Below are 24,980 nucleotides of genomic sequence, written 5' to 3'. Positions count from 1 at the left end.
CAAAGAGAAATGCAGTGCTTTTTGCGTGGGAATATTCTTTGTAAAGCTGCAACAACACTACGACATATTTGGGCAGGATATGAGCATGACTTCTGTGTTCAAGGGAAATTGCAGAGGAGATCTTGGTAGCTGAAACTGAGTTATTCAACATTAAATCCAGTATAGTGCACTGACCTTAACACTTATTAAAAATATACCCTATGATCTATCATTATACCATTATAGACCATTACAGATCAGACCCCTGTTTCATATCTCACCTGAAAGATGATAGAGCAAACTGATACCACACCATTTAACACCACGGTAAGACGCCGATTCTTTTCTATCTTGGAAAAAAGTGCCACCTGTGGATGAATATTCAGTTAAATAATTAGATAACAGTATCCCTACTGAAATACTCCAGGTTTTGTTTAGATTTTTCACAATCCAAGTATCTATTTTTTCTTAATTTTTGAAATGTAACAAGATTAAAACTGATTAGGTAAAGCTATCATCTGTGAAATGCTCCTTAATACCATTCCCTAATCAGGACTATTATTTTTAGTTGTGCAAGTCAGCCCTGTAACTACTTAACTTTAACTGGAGGCTTAATAGAAAAACCCTACAGAAATAATTTTGAAAATACCTACCCCAAATTACTCTAAATATTTTCTCATTCGGTAGCGACTGGAGTCAAGAGGGACAGAAAATAGACATCTGGAAAAAACAAGCGAGGGGAAAAATGTGGTTTCAACGTGATTTTAGACAAGGAGGATAACAACTTTGAGCAGAAAAGTAACCCAGGGTGTTAAGAGGATCTTTATGAAAACACTGTGTCAGTTAAGACTGTCACGAGTGAGAGGCTTCTGATTGTTACGTACAGAGTCGCTTGAGAGTAAATGCTGTGAAAGCAACCTCTGAGGGACTTGTGTGTGGTACGGCAGTTTGCCTTTTCTTAAAAACCACGAGTAGGAGTCGGAGAGGACCTAGCTGTGTGACGAGCACTTGAGGTGCAGAGCTGTTTGAGCAGCGTACGAAACTGGTGACGGACAGGACTTGCTTAGCCCCTGCTATGTTCTTCAAAGTACTCATTCGTGATACTCTTAGGGAAATGCATGCCGGTTGTGTTTGCACTTCTTTCTAATTAAAAGTGCCCAGAATGGCACAGTAACGAGAGCAACTGAAGCGATGAGTACATGACGTACTGACCTGTGATGACCTGGATACATGTGGTTGTGAGTATCCAGGATAAAGACACCTGTTCACAAAAGGAGGGAGAGAGTTTTCTTTCTTCATAACCTACTGCTGACTGATTCAGTCAGAAGTACAATTCTCACTTCTCTATCTCCTTTTCTAGAGCTGAGCAGCAGATCATTTGCTCTGCAGAAGGGCAGTTGCAGGTGGTATCACTTTCTACAAGTTCTTTATTTCCTGTTGACTGTATAAAAGTCCTTGGTCTTTTAACAGTTTATGCAGCGCTAAAAATGGAGCTGATTGTGCTCCACAGTCTGTGTGGTTCTTCAGGTGGTAACATTCCTGCCCCAGTGTAGATGAATGGATTCTACAACTTGAGTATAGCAATGCCAATATTCACCACTCTTTGGTCTGAGGGTATCTGTAAATTCATGGACAAGGGATGCAGTTACAGCTGGAGTTGCTTTTACCATAAGCCCAGTAAAATTTCCCGTTCTTCCCCCCTACTACCCCCGTCAAATGCTTGTGGATGCTACATATGCTGAAAAAAGTCCTTGTGATGCCATTATATAGCTAATGAGATGCGGGTGGGAGCATAAACAAAATTAAGAACCTACCTTTGAAAAATTAAAAGAGAATGGAAAAGAAGATCGTGTGGTCTTTCACAGTTCAAAATTCAGCAGTTATTTGATATGCCCTGGAATCCTACATCTGATTCCCACAGAGGTGATGCTGTGGGCAACATCAAAGCATATGTGTATATATATGTTTTTAAGAAAAACTCTAGAATAATGTAGATGAAAAAGAAAACCAAATGACCACAGACCGAGGAAGGACAAAGAGCCCAGTTTGTAGGGGCTCGCTCTTAGAGGTGCTGCACGTGCTCCAAGGCAGCAGAATGGAGAGAGGCAGCAGCAACAGTATGTTTTTGCACTGGCTCTGAGAGATGACATGATCACCTGTGGTGCAATACAAATAATAGATTGTAGTAGAGGTATATGGGTGATATAGTTGGTAGCCAGGTGTTTTGAGTCCAACTAAGAGCTTCCAGGATTCCTGTGTGTTCAGTATCTAAGTGATCTAAGTGATACCTAGTAAAGTAGGTGTCATACTTTTACTTGCTGTTCCTTAAGAAGGAACTAATCTCCATCTGTTGGAGATGTTGCAGCCAGAAGAAAGCAGGGTGTTGTTACATCGATGGTACTTTGGTCTATTACATCCTCTTCCTCTTCTTACGGTTACACTGGGGAAGAAACAGTGTTTGAATTGAGAACATTCAGAGTTGAGAAGAGTTTAGACCAACTGTAATATATTGGTCAGAAACATTACTCAGCCTATGCCAAATGGTTTGATGAGTATAGAACAAATCTTAGTTTACAGACACTTTTTTATTCAAGATTAATCATCAAATCTGAGGCAGCGTGGAACTATTCTATCCTAGAAAATAGGTTAGACTGTAAAAACTGATGCTACTAGTGTTTATGGTAAAATTTAATGTTAGGTAGATATATACACCCTATATGATACAAATAGTATATGCTTATTTTTTAAAGACTAAGTATATTCCTTTAGAATAAAAGACAGACACTTATTGGCAAACTTTATTTTAAAGCGATGTTCTGAAAGGTAGTTGGAAATATGGAAGGAGCTAATAGAAGATGACGACATCTCTCTGTACGTGGTAACAATTTTAGCTCTCTGCTCAGGATGAGAGCTAGAGGCCCAGCGTTTAGCAACATGATGCAGAACAGACAACAAACACAATCCCATTCCCAATAGAGCTCCGTTGGCTTCATCCTGACCATCTGACCTTATGGTGCTACAACTCTGCTTGGCAGACATACCAGACAAACAGAGAAATATCTTACCCTTTTCAGATTTAAGATAACATTGCAGCTTATGAATAAGATTCCCAGAGTGTGGACATGACAACTATGAAAAACTATAATTTAGGACGTAGAGTATTCTCTTTACACTTTTATGTGGAATTTCACTTTAATGTGATGTAAATGACAGTAAGAAATACATTCACAGAATGTTAAAGCCTTCCCATTAAAAATTCTGTATGCATTTTATATTCTAATTCATGTACAGTCAAAAACCCTGATAAAATCATAGTACTGATTTGACTGCTGCACTTATCGTATTAATGAGGATACTTTATGCCTTTTGAAAATTGGGATATAGTCCATTATGTGATTGTGAATGCTGTGATTGTATCACATCAATTGGTTATTCAATCCCACCCCTCCCTTCAGTCAACTTTGTATATAGGAGGAGCCATTGGTGAGCATGCATGGAGGCAGGAAAACTTACATTTAAAATTAGTCTTTTCATCTTTTGTCTTACTTTTCATTTGTTACACAGACTCCCTCCCCCCCCCCACCAAATCCTGAAACTTACTCAGTTTCTGGGGGGGAAACTCCCTATAAAGGTATCCCAAATCACTGAAGATTTGCCAGCTAAGGCTTGCTGAAGGTAGGACTCAGCTAGACCAACTTGTCAGCTTTCTGCATGAGCCTGTATGGTGCGATTCACCTTCCTATATGCTGGGCTTCTGCCATATTGTACGCTAATCCTCCTTGCCCTCTGTGTAGTCCATGGAGAGAAATGGACACCTCTACAGGACGATTCACTGTGTCCTATGCCTGTTGCCCTGCAAAGATTGTGTAGGGCATTGGTTTCTAATTTACACATTTTAGATGGTAAAAGTTAGATAAGAATCTGGCTTGCCATGGCTAGCTCTTAAAAATCCCTTTTAATCCCCCTGCCCAAATGGCAAGAGGTGAGGAGGATTGAAAACTGACATTTGCATTATTGAAAATGGTTTGGGTTTTTTTTTTTTTTTGGGGGGGGGGTAGGGGTTGGAAACTGCGTGTATAGTTTTAGATATTTTCACATCTTCTGTTTGCTAGTTGCTATGTGCTTTGCCTTCAGAAACAGCGTTATGCTTGTGGCTTTTTCCCTGGTAGTTTCTGGTTTAAGTTTGTGGTAAATATTTTACTTTGGTGGAAATAAAAAAAATCTATTTTTTCCCCAACTGAGGCTACTGTAAATGTTTCCAGACTGAGAGCAACTGTCTACCTCTTATGATCAAGAGGTATAAATTCTCCGAAACACAGTAGCTTAGGTATAGAAGTCCTGCCTCAAAGACATGCTGAAAGCGACACTGTAACAAGTAAATTAAATCTGTGTTCTGGTGTCTTCCTCTTAGAGTCTATCCATTAAATATTCATTCTGTCTATAATGATGATCTCTATCATTAACTTCTCCTTGAATGTTATGGCATGTTTTTCTGATGCTGCCATCTCTACTCAGTGTCCTATTGTTGCCTGCAGTTTTCTGCTTATTAAATATTACCTTCAGTTTTAGTGCCCAGTCCATTTTTGTATTTCGGTGTCTTATAAAAATTTCTTAGTACTGGTTTCAACTTCTCTGAGGTGATGTTGCCGCATGCTGTGGTGCATGTTCCAGTGGAGTGTTTGTGAGAGCTTTGAAACAAGAAACCAAGTTCCTCACATGCCAACTTGTACTTCTAATTGTTGGTCGTACTAATGTAGGAACCTGACTTGAAGGGTTTATCAAACCGTATGTTCCCCTGAATTTGACTGCCGTTGTTAAAACAGTCTACGCTTGTAATGGCTTGCTTCGTTTCATACTGCAGTGCAAATGAATATACTAGGTGTGCGTCCATATGCACACACCCGCAGGGGAAAAATAATATAGTGGAGCATAAACGCATTCTACTTTAAAGCATCCTTTTTTGGGGGGTGGAGGGAAGGTTTATTTAAAGGTCAAAGGGAAACATTAATGGTGGTAGATAAATTTTACCCTATTTAAATTCAAACGCAATAAGAACTTCATGCAACCTTTTGGACAAAGCCTGCAACGTTCTAATCTCTGCAAATCCACTCTGTACTGTTCACCGCTCTTCTTGTTAATCAGTTCTATAGAGCTGTGCTCTTCTCAATACTGTTACACACACTGCATTTTTATTCTTCAGCTTCAGCTTGGCCTTTTCTATATTTTTGCTTCGTCTTGCATTCAATTACCCACAACCTAGTTTTCAGAATAGGGTACTATCGGTGGCTGCGTTTAAGCAACAGCCCATTATGTCATCTTGCTTCATATATTTTACTCTGATCTTTTTTAGGATGAAGCTCATTTGAGAAATCTTTTCTCTGCCTTTGGGGAGAAATTATTCGCCTTCTTTCACAAGGTCTGAAATTTGCCTTCTCAGTGCCTTTGTTATTAAAAGAACAAACAAACACCCAACTTATTTACATCTTGGATCCTGTTATTTAGCTAAATTGCCTTGTTGCAGTTTTAGGAATACCAAGTTATTCTCTCCTTCTAATCATTGTTGCTCTATTTTATGTCTTCCATAATAGTATTTAGTACTTCAGAAGCTTTCTGTATTCATTGTAATGTATGATTTCATATCTGAGAAGGCCATCTACCTTCCGTATGTGTGAGTTTATGACAAGCATTCATTGAAAATGGAAGCTATTTGCCCAGTGAGAGTTCTCCTTGCAAAAATCCACAGCACAGAGCTTATGACAGCTGATGAAAGTCTTGGTTGCTCTTTAGGGATGGTGCTTGCCACTGATTTTTAGACTTGGTCAGAAATGCCATGCTTTTTATGTCATTTTCACCATTTTTTTTTGCATTAATATTTTGGTCCAGAGAAGGGACTTTTTTTTTTTTTTTTTTTAGTATGAGTCTCTGTAAACAAGGGAATGTTGTTGAAACCATAATGTATTAATATTTTTATGCATATATAGATATATTTATTTATATGTGTGTTTACACACAAATGACTTATATTAATCCATAGAAAATAAGGATGAAGAATTGTCTTCTACATAGTTTTGTTGTGTTACTCTATAGCCTCGATAAGAGTTACTGCTCACCAGCCAAATTTCCCTGGCCTTTTTGTCCAAAAATTGCATCGATTGCAAAATTCCTGTCGAAAACTGATGACAACATTTCCTCTTGAGTATCAAATTAGCTTTATTTCTTCCTTCTCTCTCTGATCCCCAAACTTTTTGATCTGTGTCACCAGATTTTTAACCTAGAACAGACCTTGCTTCATCTTCCTCTTGGAAAACTGGAAGTACGTTCCATGCCTTTGATAAAGGCATAATGTCGTAGGTGATCATATAACGTAACTGTTATATACACGAATTTAATGCCTAGGTTTGCAGTGAAAGAGAAATTGAAACCGGCATTGAACATGCAATGGACCAGCTTCTCTACTTAGTATAAGGTTGGTAAGGTGTATACATCTTCAGTGTGGTTTGTGTATACTGAACTGCATACAGGCATAAGATTTTAGAAATAAAGAACAGCAATAACTACCAAAAAAGAATACAATACTTTAGAGAGCTCATGCTGGAATTTTAGATGGATTTCACAGATATGATAGTCCAACAAATCCTTAGCTTTTAATAGTATAAAATATAGTAAAAGCTGAAAGTTCATGCCAGCCCTTCAAAATAATTGTCTTTAATTAATATTATTATTGATCATGTAATAGGAGACACAGCCTGAGTGATACAAGGATTTCAGGGGAATGCTTTACAGCTTAATTATGTTTCCCTGGGAGATTTAACATAATTCAATTTATTTTCCCTCGTGTTTCATCAATCATTATATGAATAGAAAGGATATCTCAGCCTCATTTCTAAGTGAATTCTTGTTGATTCAAGAACTTTTGACAATATACAGATTAGAGAGAGAAGAGGAGCACACCTTCTATCAGGATGGTAGCACTGTTCTCTATTTTGGGTAAATTTGCTGAATACAAACTGTTGAGGACCATGGCCTTTGCAAACCTAGCTCTGCTACAAGAAACACATTGAAATTAGGCCAATTAATTCTTTTTACTTAGCTAATTCTGAAAAAGATCTTATTGTGCATGAAAGATGCACATGTATATTCTTTCTCTCTTGCAAAAAGTAACCGATGAATTTAACTAGTTTTCTGTAGAATAGTCTATTACTGCTGTAATCCATATCACAGTGTAAGTTATAGGTGGTGTTGAATCTTGCAGTTGCTCAGTACCCAGCAGGCTTTCCGTCTCTGTTTTGGAAGCTGCCAAGGTATTCACGGTATTCATCACCTTTTATATCAGGCTTCCAAAGCACCCATTGGAATGAAATAGACTTTATTTTTTGGGCAAATGATCATCACCTGAATTTTTCTTTACATGTAATGTACTGATATTCGTAGATGTATTTCATGAAAGGCACGTATTGCATTAAGAAAGTACGTGTACCTTGTTAATACTGCTTCTCAGAGCAAAATTATAGGAGCTGCTGCGGTACAGCTTATTGCAGTTGGTTATCTCCTACCGCTGAGATGTCCTCTTAGCTGCTGAGGAGGTTTTGGTGTGCGTGGGGGCTGTGTGAAGGCTGGCAGTGGGACAGCTGTTGCTGAACCCGGCAGAGGGTGCTCCGGACTTTGTGCCCGTGGTGGTGTAGAAGTTTCTTCACCTTTCTCACGCGCTTACTGTACAGTCTGGTGAGCCATGGCAGGAGGAATCAGAGATCATCTCTTCTAGGGGGTTAGATGAGGGAGCTTTTAAAAAAATATCAAATAAGTCCAGATCTGAGTCAGTGACTTTAGAAATGAAAGGTCTACTCTGTTACCGTTAATGGGCAGGCTTTCATAATTCTTTGCTATTAGAGTACTAACTTCCTCTTTTCAAAGCCTTTCTGAACCTCTCATTGTCCAGCATTTGTATCCCTCACTTTAATGAGTGCTAAATAAGAATTATATAAGTATTTCAATAATTCTCACTGGACAGTTAATTAAGCAGCACTGACTCTAAGGAGCAGTCAGCTATTACCTCCTTTTACAGACAAGTGCTTCCACAGACACAAAGGGAAGAGGTCAATTTAAAAAAAAATGATGTGTGGATTAGTAATCTTTCTCCGTAATAAATGACCTAGCTAACAAGCTGAAACAGTGAAATAAAAACTCACCTTTTTTTTTTTTCTTTGTCCCTTCATTTTTCTGATCCAATCTCTTGTGTTCCTTCCACCTTCTTTTATACAGGAAATGAATTCCCTTTACCTTTTGGGGGCCTGAATATGTTGAACCAAAGCTCTTCAATTTTGCTTCCCTCAGAAAATCACATGGGGCACAGCCCTGCCCAATTCTTCATTACACATTCTTTTTTAACAGCTTCTGTTTTTTCTCATATTTGATAGATCCTACCACAAACTTCAACTAGAGTGAGTGCAGAGGACCATAATACCAGTCTTACACATAGGGTATTTTATTAAGTCCAGCAGTTAAAAATGTACAAAGTTCCTTGTAATAATCCATTCATTCTGTTCTCGCCTGATTCTTGGAGTAAGCCTGCACAATTATTCAAATCCCAGCTTTTAGCTACAGCATACACCTCGCCATGGGGCTATGCCTCTGTAATCTTGCTTTGGTCTTGCATGTCAAATGGAATTAACTCCCATAAGAAATGTATGCGAAGACAACCCAAAGTGTCTAATCCTACTGCTGTCTTAAATTTCTGAAACTCAGACCTGTCATCTTTTTCTATAGCTTTGTTGAAGTTCTCACTTATGCTTCAGTCCATCCAAAGATGAAGTTTAGGGAAATTTGCATTTTTATATATTTTTCAGTTGTGCACTCCTGTGGCCTTTTCATGTGTTCCCTTTGTAGGATTTTTTTTTTTTTTCCCCTAACTCAAGTCCTATTTTGTACTTTGTGAAATGCCTAATGAAGGTGGATGCAGCTGATTTTAGCTGCCGGTATGCAAGTTTAAACATACAGAGCATTACACTACCTGATGATGCTCATGCCACATGGGTGTGTGGAAATAATGATATCATTATGACTTAACAGTTCAGCCTAGCTAATCACAAAACCTAATTCTGACTCGATTAAATCTCAGATCGCATTGCTTTCTTCATGAATGAAGTGCTTACTGAAATTAGTTTTGCTTAGTGTAACTACACTGTTTGTGTGTTGTACTAGAAGTAGATTAACTTCAGAAGCAGCCTTTCTGACGTGTCCGTCTTCTGCTGTTCTCCAGCGGGCGTACTTTCAAATTTCAACAAAAAGTGCCTACCTTATAAATAACGACAGGGAGGAAAAAGCAAAACATTATCGTACAGAAACTTAATTTTCCACTTATTCAATCAAATATCAACCAGATCTGATTAGGGGTGGCCAATTTTATATGAACTAGGCAAAATGCATTTACATAGGAGGTCCAGTTTCAACATAATTTCAGTAAAAAGTAATTACAAAATTATAGTCAGACAGAAAGCTGGTTCTTCTAGGTGTCTTGGCTAAGTGAGGTTGGAAGGGTAAAACGGTAACTTACTGTAGTAGATATTTAATAAGTGGTAAGCCACAGCACTCTCCACTTGAAAGTTAATTAAGGCCATAGAATGACCATACTTGTACAGCAAATATGTTAATGGGTTAGCCATGGTAACTGTCACAACAAAGCCCAGCAAAAAATAATGGCTTTATGCATCATTTTTGCTGATCATTACGTCTTTAGAAAATGCTGTTGTGTTTGGTTTTGCTCTGTTTTGTTTCCACAATTTTGGGCAATAGTGTAGCAGCATTTAATTTAGGAACTGTTTAATATCATTGTACATAGGTGCTGAGACTGAAATGCTGAAGTGCAGAAAAAGGTTAAAATATTTGCTTATGTACTGAAACTATATAAACATCAATAAATAGTGCACGTCAGTGAGATATTTCCTTTATTTAGTATTTTTAAGTAGGCTGCGTGGCTTTTAGAGTACAATCCAGCTCAAAAAGCTTGAGCTGATCCTTTATATATAGTATTTCATTTATAAGTGTGATTGTGGTGTTATTTTTGTTGCTGTTGAATAAGTGAACTCAGTGGCAAATAGGCTGTCAATTGACTGTTCTCCTGTAAGTGGATTAGATCTTGAATTTTCTTCCAAAAAGACTCCTCATTCAGATCATGGTCAATTCAGGCTTCAGGGTTGACTTTGCATGCTCAGTTCCCATGAATTTTGAAGTTCTTTAGCAGTCCATATGAGGATGGGGTGAAGGGTGTTTGGGTTTTTAGATTTTGTTGGCTTTTTTTTCTGCTTGTGTAGCCCTTATTTCAAGAAGCTTGAAAGGCTTCATGCTGCGAATTACTAAAATGTTTTCTGTGTTTGTGTTCACTAAAATCCTTGGTACGTCTGTCTTTCTTTTCATTGAACTGATCAGGCCAATCCTCAACTGTTCTAAATGATACGGCTCTACTGAAGTCAGATAGGGAAGGTTCTGCCTCGCTGGATCTATTAGCTTAAAAAATTGGGCTGAAACTGTGTAGAGATTACTGTTGTAGCAGCATCATGCATTCAGTAAAGGAGATTTTTAAAGATCTTTTTCATTTTTTACCTGAATATATTCCGTGGTTACCTACACCATCATAGTGAGAAATCTGTTGAATTTTGCAGCATATTCTATTACTGTAAGGAATTCATATTTACCCATAGAAATTAATTCTGTGCTGGAACTTAGCATGCATTTCTCTTGGTACTGCTTTCACTATTAATCAGCTGCTGCTTTGCTCATGCTTCCAAGAATAAACATCTTGTCTTTTTTCAGCTAAGGAACGCCTTTTCTCCTGGAGAGATTCATATAGTTGTCCCTGGCTTTCTTCAGAAAAAAAAAAAAAAACATGGAAATATATCCATAGAACCAGTTTAAAGTTTTTTTCTGATGAAACATTTTCCTTCCATCAGAAAATTTTCTTTCTTTAAAATTGAACCTCTCCACAGAAACAGGTTGGATTTTAACAATAATTTTAATAAAGACCAGCAGTATGTATTAAAAAAAAAGGATTTTGAGAATGTCTGTTCTTTTTCACCACTTTTGGAAGGCCTGACTGTTTTTCCATACTTTAGATACTCTCCCTGCAGCCTTTGGTAAATAGCTTATCTCTTCCATGTCCTGGTTTTGAATTCTTCTTTTCCTTAATCTTCCTGCCATTTGGGGTCCAATTGAGTAAATAGCCAAAAAAAAAAAAAAAAAAAAAAGAAAATGGTTCAAAACTGTATAGCTGTGTCAAAGCTTGGGAAAAGTCTGTCTGCTTTACTGGTGACTGCTCACTGTTGTGCTATTTTGGGACACCTTGCCACAAAATTAGAAGAAATGGGAGATAACATTTCAAAACTTTGTTGCCATGGATTGTGGTAAAGGCACTGAGAACCTTTGCAGCCTGGGTACAGAATAAGAAAAATGATACCTTAGGAAGAGTTAACAGAAAATGAAAACTACCTGTCAAATTGTGGTATATGGAGAAAGTGATCAGGTTGGCAAGTGATAGTATCTGTAAGTGAATGGCCCATTAGGGGTGGCTAAGAAACCTCTGGCTAATAGGAAAGGATCTTAAAAGAATATGTAATTGTAAAGGATGAATTAAGTGGGAGAAGAATAAAAGTGTGTTTGGAGAGTAAAAACAATAGCAAGGTGGAAGGGGAAAAAGTAATGTGTGTTACAAATAGCTGGAAAAAAAAAAACCAGAAGAAGAACAGTAGGGAGAGTTAGGAATAAATCCAGGTGGTGATGTCAGTGCAGCAAGTAAAATAGGGCCTGGCTGTTATATTCCAATAAATGTAACGGGCATCACCTTTGCACAGTTAATGAGCGATACTGTGTGAAATCAGAAGCTGGACTTGGAATAGAACTGCTTTTCCAGAAGCAGTTTTGAGCCTCAGTATATGCAATGTATGGGATGAATGGCAGTGATACATGATGATGGATTTTAGGCCAACCAGAGCAGTAGCAAAAATGTGAAAATCTTATATGAAATGCTTTTGCAAAAGTCACAGTGGTTTGGGGTCCCTGACTGACAAATGGGACCTGCTGCACCCCAAGCTATCCACCCACTGCAGTTCTCAGCTCAGCATTTCAGGTACCCCCAGAACTATGCTGTTTTGTCTTAATGAACAGCAGTTCAACCCCTGCAGCTCAGAGAGTTGAATCATCTCTGCAACAAGGATGAAAGGAGTGAGGCAGATAGCTGGATGCAAGCTGTCTCCCATTGTCCCGGTCCTACTCAATCTTGGGTAAATTTTCTTTTCCTCCAGTGTTCCCTAGTGTATACAACTGTTGCAGATAAGTCAACAAATCCATCAAGACCTTTGTGTTAAGTTTCTGTGCTAGTAGGGAATGGGCCCCTCTTCACAGAGAAGAGAATTTTGCCAGCAGTTCAAGGGAAGGATTTACCATCCCTTTGATCAAGGTTGAGGAGGTTTATGAAATAAATGAACTTGAACACTGTTTGTTAGTGTTTTTCATCAGCAGATACATCACCTAGGCCAATTGCTGGTCTCCCAGAAAGAGCATGGCTTGCAGAGGACCTATGGACAAGTAACCTGTAGATGTAGTGTTCATTATTAATTCACCCTGGTGTGGCAGAGGCACTGCTGTGTGACAGTTCTTTAAAGAACTGATATTCTTTTCTGTCTTTCACCTGAGGGAAGGGTTGCCCGCTTCAGCAGCTCCAAGCTCTTCTCCATAGTCAAGTTCCCTTCCATCGTGTTTCAGGCCTGGAGATGCCAAGGGTCTGCTGGCAGCAGATGATTCACCCTTGCGGAACTACAGGAACATCAGAAACACGGGCTGTGGGAGCCAGGGGCCTGTGCTGTGTTTCTGTTCTGAGATCTCAGAAAAGTGCTGGACCGGTTTTTCGCTTTTTCCTTTCTTCCTTATTGTTATTCAGACACAGGAGGTCCAGTCCTGTTCCTAATCTTATTCAATACCTAGCCGAAGCCATAGACAGAGACCACAAAATGTTACGAGCTGTAATTCCCATACTACGTCAATACTGCATATCTCTCTAGATCACCTTGTTCTCTGATATTCTATCTTGGTGAACCTAAGACATAAATGAAAAGCAGCTGGCTTGAGATTAATTTGGTCAGAGCAGCAGTGATGCAGGTTCATGGAAAGAAACGTTTGATAAACCTGGAGGCATTGTCTCAGCTAAAGACCTTTGGCTAGTGATTAGCAGGTTGCTGCGTTAACTCTTTGTCTAGAATATCCGTTTCCCGGTTTAGCTTGCAATGCGATAATATTGTTTCCTGTCAGAAAATATCCTCCAGTACCTTTCTTTTTTTTCCCCAAAAGCTCACCAAAAAGCTGTATCTACAAGATTCACCTGCTAACTTACTGGTATTTAAAAAAAAAAAAAAAAAGCCAAGTAACTATATGTGCAAAAGTGGGGACAGAAACTGATTCTTTGCAGCCCTTATTTTGTGCTGGACATAAGCACAAATAGGTAAAGAAAATAAAAATTGTGGAAATCTTGGAAGTTCTTCCTTCATCACCCTTTAGACATTTATGTCACATGCTATATAAAGGATTTGTGTTCAGACGAATTGTTCTCTTTGTCCAACCTTGGGTGAGTACACCACATAGTTTCTCCCAGGTATATGTCTCTCGTCCAACTGAAAGCTCTTTGGAAAAGATGATGCCTTTTAATACATGCTGCACACTTAGCACAGTGATGTCCCCCTCTTGCCTGAGATCTTGACATGTGAGTGTAGTACAAGTAACAATTGCAGCCACGCACGAATGCTTCACTTCTGATTTTTAAAAAGTATTTCATTTTACTTTCTCAATCAGGAGCAATAAAGCCAATAATGGAACAGACCATTTTAAGGAAATGATACATAATAATAATGGACCTTAAACAGCTTAGCATTGAGCCCATCACTGAAGTAGATTTGAACAATGCTCAGTACTTTTTCAAGAATTGTCCAAGGAACACTGCATGGACAAGAGAGACTGATACCCTTGTAAACTTGTGTTTTGGTCTCAGACTACTTAAGGATTCTTCTGGGAGTTTAGTGGTGTAGAAACGTATAATGATATTATTTGGGGATTGTTTTGTTAATCCAGATACTTCTACATGTAACTGCTGATTCAGTGCTTCCACTTTATTTTAAGCTTGATGATGTAAGGCTAGTGTGCCACATTAGAAAATCTCAAAAAATATCCAGACTTCCTGAAATATCATTTTTAAATATTCCATTATCTTGTTTTAAAAGAATTCACACTGCAATACCAGCTTCAGGTTGTTTTGAAGGACAGAATACATCTTGAGTAACAGATTGAATGAGAACTAAAAAATCATTTCCCTAGGGCTAATAGTTTAGACAATTGAATTTTGCTCTCCATAAATACTTGAGATGTCCTAGATGACTGGTAACATCTCTCTCTCCTTCTTTTTACTGACTTCATCCTTCTTGGCCCTTACAGAAGGACCTCTGAAGAATGTGGCTGAGGAATGCAAAGATGCATGCAACTTATTTTTTTTAAAGCTAACCTACCAAAAGAGAAAAATGGTCATCTCTGCAATTCCCATGCTCACTTGCACTCCCACGTGCTCACTTGTGACATCTTTGGCTGACAGTTTTTTAGATCAATTTTTGTGTTTTTCCTGGGTATCTGCTAGGAACTTTTTAATAGCGTTAAGATATCTTATTTTTCACATTTTTGCCATTGCTTCACCCTCGCTCCCCCCCCCCCCATCAGCTCCAGATTTATTTTACCCATAATCTGCTTTTGAATCAGTGTGGATGACCTTGATTCTGCCTGCAATCCTGTGACTTCAGTATCACCACTTCACTTTTTTGAATCTTTCTTTTCTCAACCTTTCTCTGTCTTACCTGTTTAAGAATATAAGGCTCTACCTGCTCCATAGGGTTTTTCCTATACAGGATAGCCTGGGGTTTTATTGTTTAATATTTGAATAAACACGTGTGTGCGTGTGAAAGTGTCTGTGTGCCTACAGTACCAAAAATGCTAGATGGCCGTTCTTCGCTTGAAACTGCTTACAGCTGGAAGATCTGTTCCTGCAATTGGGTGCATATATTCGTTGTGCTGAGTCCCCCTGCCTTTAGAGGAGCTCTAACCACACACAGAGGTCTGCCTGTGCCCTCCCTTTGTAACAGTGGTTGCTGCAGTAGTGCAGAGGAGTGATAGAAAGCACATATATTACTTCAATTTTGAAAAAAGAATGTTGTCCGTATACAGCTTTATTCCTGCAGTGTTTATTTAGCTTGTTTGTTTAAACACATGCCCTCGCAAACTTTTGCTTTAATTCCAAGTTGGCTCGTTCAGCGTTGCTCTCAAAAGCATACCTTTCACAATGTCTTGCTTTCTTGGATGTTTAAATGCACACAGTTCCAGTACCTAAATGTATGAGCATGGTCTTAAGAAGAGAGTCTCACTTTCAAATGGGAGTATCAACAACACTTAGCGATATGCAAGGCTACTATAAAGCCTGCAAAGTGACTTGAAATCCTCTGATAGAAGCTATCTATTACAATAGTGCCAAGCACTATTATTAACGTCTTCAGTCTCTTCATTCCATTTTTGCTCAAGCCTTGCCCAAGAACAATTAGCTGTTTGTTTGACCCATATTATAACATCAGCTCTCCATTAAGATAACAGTAGAATCAGTAAGAAGACAACAACACATAATCTTCAGATTTAATGGGGCAGAAGACTGCGAAGGGCCAAACCCATCTTGATAAAATGCCCTAAAGTCAGCAACTTTATGCAGAGATGGATCTGGCACTACGTGATTTCCATAGCTTTAGAGCCTGTTTGTGATGTGAAATTATAGGACTAATATCAAAGACATTACAGCATATTCATCATAAACAGCTGCAGAAGTTAGCAAATACTATGGGGAAAAGTCAGCATCACAACCTCTGTTCTCTTCAGGGGAGCCAAAATTAATTTATGCTATCTGTGGTTATGCAAGTGAGTGCAGAACAAAGAAATTTGGGAGGAAGAAATGTCTGTACACATACTTCTAGTCTGCTGTACTGTTGGTCATGAAAATTATCTGTACAGGGCCCATTGCTTTTGTAAGGTCATTGGTAGCTAAAGTGGTTCATCAGTGGCTGGATACAATACTGAGGACATCATAGTGCATGGTATGTACTAATTTTCTGAGTAGAAATGTTGATATGACACACAGTGTACATGGAATTGCTGCTCATCTTATATAAACTGCTTTTGTAGAACATAAAGAACCTGCAGATACATTACCTGCTGAGATCCTATGGCTTACAACTTCTGTAGTAGCCCCAAAAATGGCATCACGTTATCTATTTTATGCTTCTATTGAATGCAGAACACGTGCTGCCAAGAAACAAAAAGGACATGCATTTATTTTCAGGCGTAGGACTTTGGAACCACTTGGGAAGAATATTCTTGATTGAGAACCAAAACATTCCATGATGCTTAACAAACCTGCAAATTGAAAAATCAACATCTGCCCTGTGTAGCAGCATAGCAGGAGAAAGACCTATAGCCTGAAAAATTCAAAATATTCCTTAAATTATGTTTCTGTGCATTTACAAAATTACTACTCTCTGAATCAAAAGTCTCAAGCTGTTTTTATCTGAGAGCATATGTTGTGTCGATAGACAATATCTCAGCCTGTAGTTGTACATGAAAAGCCCTGCTGCATAACATAATGGACAGTCCTTTGAACGTGAAGCTGCATCTCTCAGTGAATGCTCCTATAATAATATTTTAAAATAAATGATATGCATCATTAAATCACTGAGGATGACTAACTCAGTTTTAGAAAAACCACAACTCTTGCAATCACAGTTACAGTTCTTATTTGAATATTTTAGTTTTCACCTGAGCAGCCAATAGAAGCTAGCAAAGCACAGTCTGCATTCAAACAGATGAAGGCACTACTCTAAAAGAAACTGAGAGAAACCTGTGATTATATAGTTACCGTAATGCTAACTGGTTGCTTAATGTCTGCATGGGATTTTTTTTGCCATTTCCCTTATTTACATATTACAGACATGTCTTTATAAAGTTATTTTAAATAATTTATTAGATTGATCTTTTCAAAATTCTACTCAGGCTAGGTGTCATTAGGAAAACTTATTTAAACTTATTTAAAGGTTTGTGCTTGACTAGGGCATTTACCTGCCTCACTGCTGATATTCTAAAAATACCTCCATGTCCATACTATTATCCATTCTTCACGTCCAATTGCTCTGTTATGGTAATAGTCAGAAGCACACCATGTAGTAATTACTTACAGCTGACTTAAGAAAAGAATATTCAACTCCCCCACTGTTCCACTAGAAGGTCTTTATGCACTATTAACTCATTCCTGTTTATTAATACTCTACTGGTAATTCTGGCTGCTGCTTTTTAGGTTTATAATAGGAGGACTATTAAACAGCAATTATTGACCATATGGGTTGGTGAATATTTGTGGTGGTTGTTGGGTTTTGTTTTTTTTATCCTTTTAAGTTGTTTTTAAGGAGCCATATCACAATATAGTGGTGCAACTTTACATCTGCCTGGGATTAACAGCTTTGGCAGTGTTCCCCATCTGGAAAATGCAAATTCCATATTTCAGAAACATCAGCTGAAGCTGTGAAAATACAGAACAATTTAAAAAGAATGAAAACCTCAGGCCAGACAAAGTGAAAGTCTGTGTCTTCTTTTTCCAGAAGTATGTGGTTTGATCTTCTTTCTTGTCTGTCTGTCTCTCTTACTCTTAGATTTTTTTTTTCGTTTTTTAGGTCATGTCCTAAAATTTACAAATGTCCAACTGTAAATTTCAAAATAATAAAACTCGGTCTAGAAATGTGCAAATTACTGCACTTTTAAGAACTGGAAGGCTCTCCTTGCTCAGTAAGCTTGCCTAATGAAAAGATTCAGGAGAGAGAAAATTACAGCAACTCTCTCTCAAATAGCTGGGCTGAAAAAATGGAGTGTTCACCCTCCCTCCCCCCCCCCCCTTTTTTTAATGTAACTGCAGTTCCTGCCTTTGCCAGCAGCAATAGCTGTCACTGCTGTAGGTTTCTAGTGACTATGCTGCTCTTGGGGCTACTCTTCACTGGGTTCCCTCCCAGTTTTCTAGAGGTTTGAGGGCAACCCACTTTGGGCCTGGCCAGCTCTCGATTTTGGTATCCCCTTTCATTACGGTGAGAAAATAAACTGGAAGATAGGGGAGGGAAATGCTAGCTATAAAGCGAATGAGATGGAAGAAGGAGGTTACAAAGACAGATCAGCAATGAGAAAGTGTAAACAAGAAGCTGGAGATGTGGTATCGGAGACAAAGCATGAATTGTAGAAAAGAGCTGGCATATCCTGACCACAGAGGGCAGAATACTAGGCTGCTATTCGAGGAGATATCCTAGTGCCTATGTTTCTGGTCTCCTTATGCAAACAGTGGTTACATATAAAAACCAAAGGACAGCTAGCTGGGATCCCCAGTCATTCAGAGATATGAGATACTTATATTGGTTTTCTGCCACCTCTGACAGTGTTTGAATCGATAGCCTGGTATGAGCCTTTTGCAAAGTTACATCACCGTGAGGAAACATCACAAACTCATGTCCTGATCTTGTATTCAGTTTTACTAGTATAGATCCTATTGCCTTGAGAGTTCCCCAATTTACAGGAATTGCTGGCAAAAACAATTTTTTTGTGAGTTTTACCAGTGTAAATTCCTTCTAATACCATGGCATTGCTCTCTTCTGAGCTTGACCTATCCAGTATGAGAGTTTGTGAAGGAAAGGAGACAGCATCTGCATTGTGCAGAGTTGGGGGGGAAGCTGGTTCCCCTCTGCTTGCTTTGTAGAGTGCAAGTGTGCTGTTAGAGACATGTATATCTGTGGATGGGGGAACGTTTTGAAACTAGCCTTGGAAAGCAAGGGAAGCACATATGGTATGGTGACTACCAGGACCCCAGCACACTGTTAAGGACCTTGCCCTATCCCAATCCCCATGCCAGGTGCCTGTGCCCGTGCTTAGCCACAAAACGTGAAGCACTTTGTGGTTTACGGGTCTCTGGTATAATCCAACTTGCAGAGATTGCTGCAACTGAATGTGAGGCAATTCCATCATCATGCAAGAATTTGGCTTTGGATCGATTGGTTTTTGCTGGTGAATTCTGCAGGACAAAAAAAGCTATTTTAAATGGGAATGATTTGGTAGCTGAGTTGAAAATCTTTTGCAAAGTAAGTATCTTCTCGTTTCTAAATTCTTTTGAGGATTGTTTTTAATGCTAATGAAGAAATGTCAAATTGTCAAGATGAAATTATTTCAAAAGCAATTACTTGTATTTGCCACTGATTCCATTTTTATTCTAGCAAAACATTTTCTTAATCCCTTAATACTATTTTCACACTTTCATAGTTCTCCTACTTGTGTTTGTTTAACTTGGATTATGAGTCTTAGCTATATCAGTGTGGTCTTCTGAGCTGATGACCAATAACAACTCCGTTTAGGCATAATCGCGGGCACAGTTGTTTCTGATGATCATTGCATCATAAATCTCTGCAATACTAAAATAGCTAATGTCAAAAATGATTAATTTAGAATTTGGAATCTGTTATTTTACTGCTAACAAAATGCTCCCTCTGTTGCTACCCTATTATGAATTTGCACCTGTCTTTTTTTTTTTTTTTAAGTTGAAATGCTTGTTTGGACTGAGAAAATAATTTGGAAGAGATGTTTAGGTATGATGTCATCACTGAAATTGTTACTAACTTAGCTCTAATGTGAACAAGTTATACTTTACCTTTTACTTCTTGACCTGTCAAGACGCAGGGGGTCTTTAGTGCAATAAGATAGACTCCAGGCCTATGCAGGCAAGAAAGTATGCTAATACCATACTAAAACTAATTACATACAAAAAAAGAAAAATCTGCCCAGCTGTTAAAAGCAAAATACAGGATTTATTCGGTTTACACCTATCATACCGGAATGCCAAACTGTCATTCATTCTAAAAATAAGAGTTATGTCACCCGTTCTTTTGTTCTATGTTGCTGCCTCATGCTTCATTACAAAATTAGTGTATGGTGTGTTAAATCAAAAGCATTCCCTTCTTCAATAGTTATTGCTTGGAAGGTGTATATTTTGTCATAAAAGCTGGTGCACTTCAGCATGGTGGCTTTTAGGTCCTGATGTGGAGACCATTTTTCCTCACATGGAAAAGCCCTGAGAGGAAGAACTGTAGTGGTTTTCCCTTGATAGAGAAGCTTGGGACTGGTGTGAGGGGGGAGGACCCTTGTGGGATTTACCCCCATCTGGGTCTGAAAGAGCTGTAAGACACCGTTAGGCATCTGTTGGGTGGCATTCTGGCAGAGGGCTGAAGGTATAAACAGAAGAAATCTGTTCTATTGTGTAACAATATGGGCTGGTTAGTTTTCTTCACGTGTATGGCATCTCTGCCATGCTGCTGGATGGTTATTTATTGTATAGGTTGTTACTTAAAGTCATTGTTCAGGTGGATAGGTGGCGCTTCTCATTTAAAATAAATAAAAAACTGGGAATCCTGGGTGAAATGGGCCTCAACGCACTGCAGGGCTGCGTTGGGCCTCCGAGCGTGGGCCACATGCACAGTTTACGTTCAGCTTGATGTTAGAGCCATCGGGAGGCTGCTGCAGCTGCTGGGCTTGCCATGTTAGCGTTGGTCATGGGGAGACTTGCGAGGAAGGGACTTGCCTCCGGACCCCAAAAAGACAGTTGAGTTTGTGTCAGTTAAATGGCAAGTTCCCCTTATCCCTAATTTAAACCTGGCCCAAAATAGTCACCCATGTCCTAGTAAAAACGTGTTCAGAAAATACGTTTCTACAAGATAAAATTACAGGTTAAAAATGACTATGCCGCTGATACGCAGCTTAGTCAATCTGGTAAATTAGTAGAGCATGATATTCTTTGAGAAACTGGAGTGTAGGAGCAATCCCTGAACATGCTTAAAGAAAAATGTTGTGCTAGTGATTTAGCTGTTCTTGTTGTTGCAGGGAGGAGATTAGAGGTGCACCACTTTGTCACTTCATCTCCTTAACTCGTGATATATTATTTATTACAAGGATTTGGCTTCTTAAGCCTGTCTTCTTTTTTTTTCTTGTAGGATATCACTGACTATTTGATCTTGAGGGTTTATTTTATTATTATTATCATGTCCAGGTATGTGGGGAAGGAAGATTTTTGGGCTGTAGCGAAAATCAAGCTTTTTAACATATGGAGTGTCAATGTTTTCATCGTGTTTCGTCACTTTTTACACCTTCTGGTGACGGTGTAACTGTGGTTGGTTAAAGTACATCTGGGGTCCCCCGTAGCCTAGCTTATCGAGGGCTTTCTGACTCTGTTGTCATTTGTTTCTCCCTCCGCCGGTATCACCGAGCACGAAGCCTCAGTGTGAGATGTAAACTGAGACGCCGTCTGCACGCGCGGCGTTGCGACTCGCGCCTTGAAAGCCCGGCGTCAGCCCGGCGCGTGGCGCTGCACGTCCCCTCTCCCACGCCGCCTGGGCCGGGCAGCCTCCCTGGCTGCAGCCGGCGTCCTCGCCTCGCCGGCACGAGGGGACGGGCAGGCGCGACCCGCAGGCGCCACACGCACCTCTGGCGATGCTGGTGTCGCTCTCGTCTTTTTTTTTTTTTTTTTTTGAATCCCGCCAGTAAAGCAGCTATCTGTATCCCGCGAGAAAATGGCTTTAACGTCAGTTGCAGCACGGAAAAAAAAATATCTTTCGTGGGGCGTTTTGTCTTTTGATTGAGTTTGCATGTCGGGAGCGGTGCGTTTGAGGGAGGCGGTGCAATAAAGCGTGTTTCCCTCAGAAGGACAAGCGAGAGGAAAGCACAGCGGCCAGGGCCAGCAGGAGGAGAATTTGCTGGAGCTGCTGCTGCCGGCCGTGGCAGGCTTTGTGTTGCTGGAAGTGTGACCGCAGGTGTAATGGGAGTTATTTAACTTGCAGACACACAATGGCTTTTCACGCAGTAGTGTATTTATAGGAATGAGGATAATATCAAACCTATTGCGTAAATGGAGAATTTCATTTTATATGACTAAAGCTGATGGAAAAGGAAGAGGCCTGTTAAGATACTAATTTTCCTATTCAGTGTTAAATAGCCAAGTAACGTTCATAGGATAACGATATCTCCTAGCGACTTCCTGTAGAGGATAGCGACTGTTGAATCGGTTGGTCTTTCCTAGCAGCTTTTTGTTTGGGCAGCCCCACTTGGCTCTCTTGCCAATGGACAGTGCTTCTCGCTGTTCTTGCTCCTCATGGCCAGTGGGGACAGCAGTGAGCAGCAGGAGGTCTGCTGAAGGAAGAGCAGATGAGACGGTCTCCAAAAACTGGGACCTATGGTGGTTCTGCTGTGACGCTCATGGAGAATGTTAGCTGAGCTGCTTAAGACAGGCACTTCGCATTCGTTTGGAGATGGCATGAGTTGAATGAAGATATATGTGCTGTTAAAAGAAACAAAAGGTCTTACCTAATCAGCCCCCTCCTAAAGAAAGAAAAGAAAAAAGAAAAGAAAAGAAAAAAGAAAAGAAAAGAAAAAGGCAACCTAAACTTAGTTGTTAGTGAATTAAGGAAAATAACAACGTTTAACCTTATTTCAGTTAGCTGAAGAATTTTAAGAGAGGCCAGGTGCAGCCTTGACATAGCTAGTATTGCCAGGTAGATTCTTCTGTTTGCTAAATGTTTAGGCACAGCCCTTTCTTTAAAAGGAAAAGAGGTCTTGTAGAAAAAAGTGGATAGTAAAAGCGAAAGTAAAAAATAAGTAAAGCAGACCAGAAGAAACTTGCTGTGTGGTTGGCAGCCGGAAGAGCAATAGTATCATCCTGACTTTGTTCAGTTCCCAAAAAGGTAAACTGAGGGTGTTCCAGTAAAAGAATTGGACTGTCTCATCACCTGAGCTAGAGATAAAAAAGTAGTGAAGAGTGTTAAATGAAGATGTGAACTAACATGGGTATATGCCTAATTGCTACAAGTGTGAGAATTGGCATATCAAAGCAAGGCATATATTTACTTCACTCGAAGTGTACCAGGGCACTATCATGCTTTAATTTGACTGAACCATATTATAAATCTGTAATAAACACAGCTTGATTTTGATTGCCTTTTGAAGACTAGAGATCTGAAATTTCTGTACGAATAATGGGCAGAGATTGCCCACCCACAGCAACTGCATTCCCCATTCAGGCGGAAAGACAACACATGCATTATTTCTTAAGATTTAGCCCTTTTTGTATCTGAAGGCCAGAACCCAGGGGAGATGTTTTCACAATAATATGTTTAATATTTGTTTGAATTAATTTAATATATTTGTTCTCTAACCTCTAAAATGGAACATCTTTTCTTTTCTCTCTGTCCCCTTCTCTCACCAGACTGTAGATGAGAAGAGAAGAAGGAGCAGACGGTGGTGCCGTCTTGTCTCAGGACCAAGTACTGCCGTGGAGTTGTATACTGTACAAAAAGCATCCCCCTGCGGAAAAACAGTTAGTGCTTCTGCAAACAGTAAGTTCTACTCCATTACGTTCCTCTGAAAAATAAGGAAACCATCAACATCATCTTTAGAAGGAATTTTCACCGAATTGCTTCTTAAATGTTGTTTTGAGGTCTGAGAGGAGTGCCTGCTCTATGACTTATTACATCTGTTCAAGATCTGCACTTTTTTCCCTGCCTACCGTTCCACCCTTCTGTCCTTCCGTGCCCTGACTGAAACATTTTAGGTTCAGGTTTTGTGCCTGTTGATAAATCTTTCATAGCAGATTTTGGGTTAACAATATCCAATGCTTCCTAAGATTTATTGTCAGATTCGCTTGACCTGCAACAGACATTTTAGAAAAAAGTAAAAAGTTTGATGGGATTTGTTGCAGAATCAGGAATGTTGTGAAAGCTGCTATTTTTGGTTTCTCTTTGGCTGTGTCTAGAAACTATAGATAAAATAAGAAAAGATAAATAATGTTTTCTTATGTGTTCCAAATAGGATGTGCGTGTGTCTTAAACTTTGGTTTCTGGTCAACGTGGTTTGTAATGTTCCTGATAAAGAGGCAAAAAGGCATCTAAGATTTTCAGCTTTTCCAATTTGAGAATTCCTAAAAAAAAGTCCCTATGCAGGTGTGGACTGCCAAATAGTGAATTTAAGCCTCCTGACAATCAGCTTGCTTTTCCTAGTTACTATTCGCAAACCCTGCTGCCAGGTGTCCACAGACCCTTCCAGGCTGTAACAGGAACACTGCTCTATACAAACATTTGCTGTCGTAAGGAGAGCAGTTGCTGCGCTGGAGCTGGTGTGGACCAGATGTTTACAGGAGGCAGGACTGGTATCGACCCAGGTGCATTACAGACTGGATTGTTGCCTTCCTTCTCTAAGGTTTCTGTTGCATAAGACAAAGCAGTTAGTAGGCTGTCCCATCGCTCTAGCTAACCGGGAGAGAGAGCTCCGTTGTGGTGAGTGGAAGAGATGCAGTCTAGCAAATGGCATTTGGCCCTAAATAGGCCAAAAAAGAAATTAAAATTAGCATAGAGAACAAGTTTCATCAGTTAAAAGCAATGAAGCGTAGTCCTGGAGCAAGTCAATAATGCTCAATTGACAGCCAGTCAATATTTTTACTGGATTATCTTTTCAGGGGATGTGGAGATTTCAGGATTTTTAATGTAAACACTGTAAATAGGTTGGGACACTGAAGTATGTTTACAAATACCGTGTGTCAAATTTGATTAGTATCACATCCAGGGAGCAGGATTTTTCCTACCACGAGAGAGACATTTACATCTTGTGAAATGAACACAGATATACATTTCTTGTTCATCAAATATATCGAAAAATGTAGCTGGGCAGACCTCATGGCAATGCTCCAAAGGAATGCTTCGAAGGACGACTTCTGTCTGAGGCCAGATTCACTCATCTTCTACATTTTCTGTTCCCAAGCTTTGCCAGGTGGAGCTATAGTTTAGCTGGCATCGTGGCCAGCTAAGTTGATTAACGCGAACGCTGTA

General features: G+C 39.4%; 1 protein-coding gene across 17 annotated transcripts in view; it reads left to right on the top strand.

Moving 5' to 3' along the window:
- LOC138066889 (uncharacterized) overlaps positions 1–24,980 on the top strand; it is a 512,507-nt gene that overhangs the window by 350,232 nt on the left and 137,295 nt on the right. For all 17 annotated transcript variants that reach the window (XR_011140536.1, XR_011140535.1, XR_011140532.1 and 14 more), the window contains one exon: positions 23,366–23,495. Coding sequence is in view for 4 of the 17 variants with exons in the window: in XM_068940377.1 (XP_068796478.1) it covers positions 23,366–23,495 (130 nt within the window). In the remaining 13 variants the exon portion in view is untranslated. The remainder of the gene's footprint in view (positions 1–23,365; positions 23,496–24,980) is intronic.

This window comes from Struthio camelus, chromosome 3 (genome assembly GCF_040807025.1).
Source record: "Struthio camelus isolate bStrCam1 chromosome 3, bStrCam1.hap1, whole genome shotgun sequence".
Classification (NCBI taxonomy): domain Eukaryota; kingdom Metazoa; phylum Chordata; class Aves; order Struthioniformes; family Struthionidae; genus Struthio; species Struthio camelus.
The sequence above is the reverse complement of the archived record's forward strand: the minus strand, read 5'-3'. Positions and strand labels throughout refer to the sequence as shown.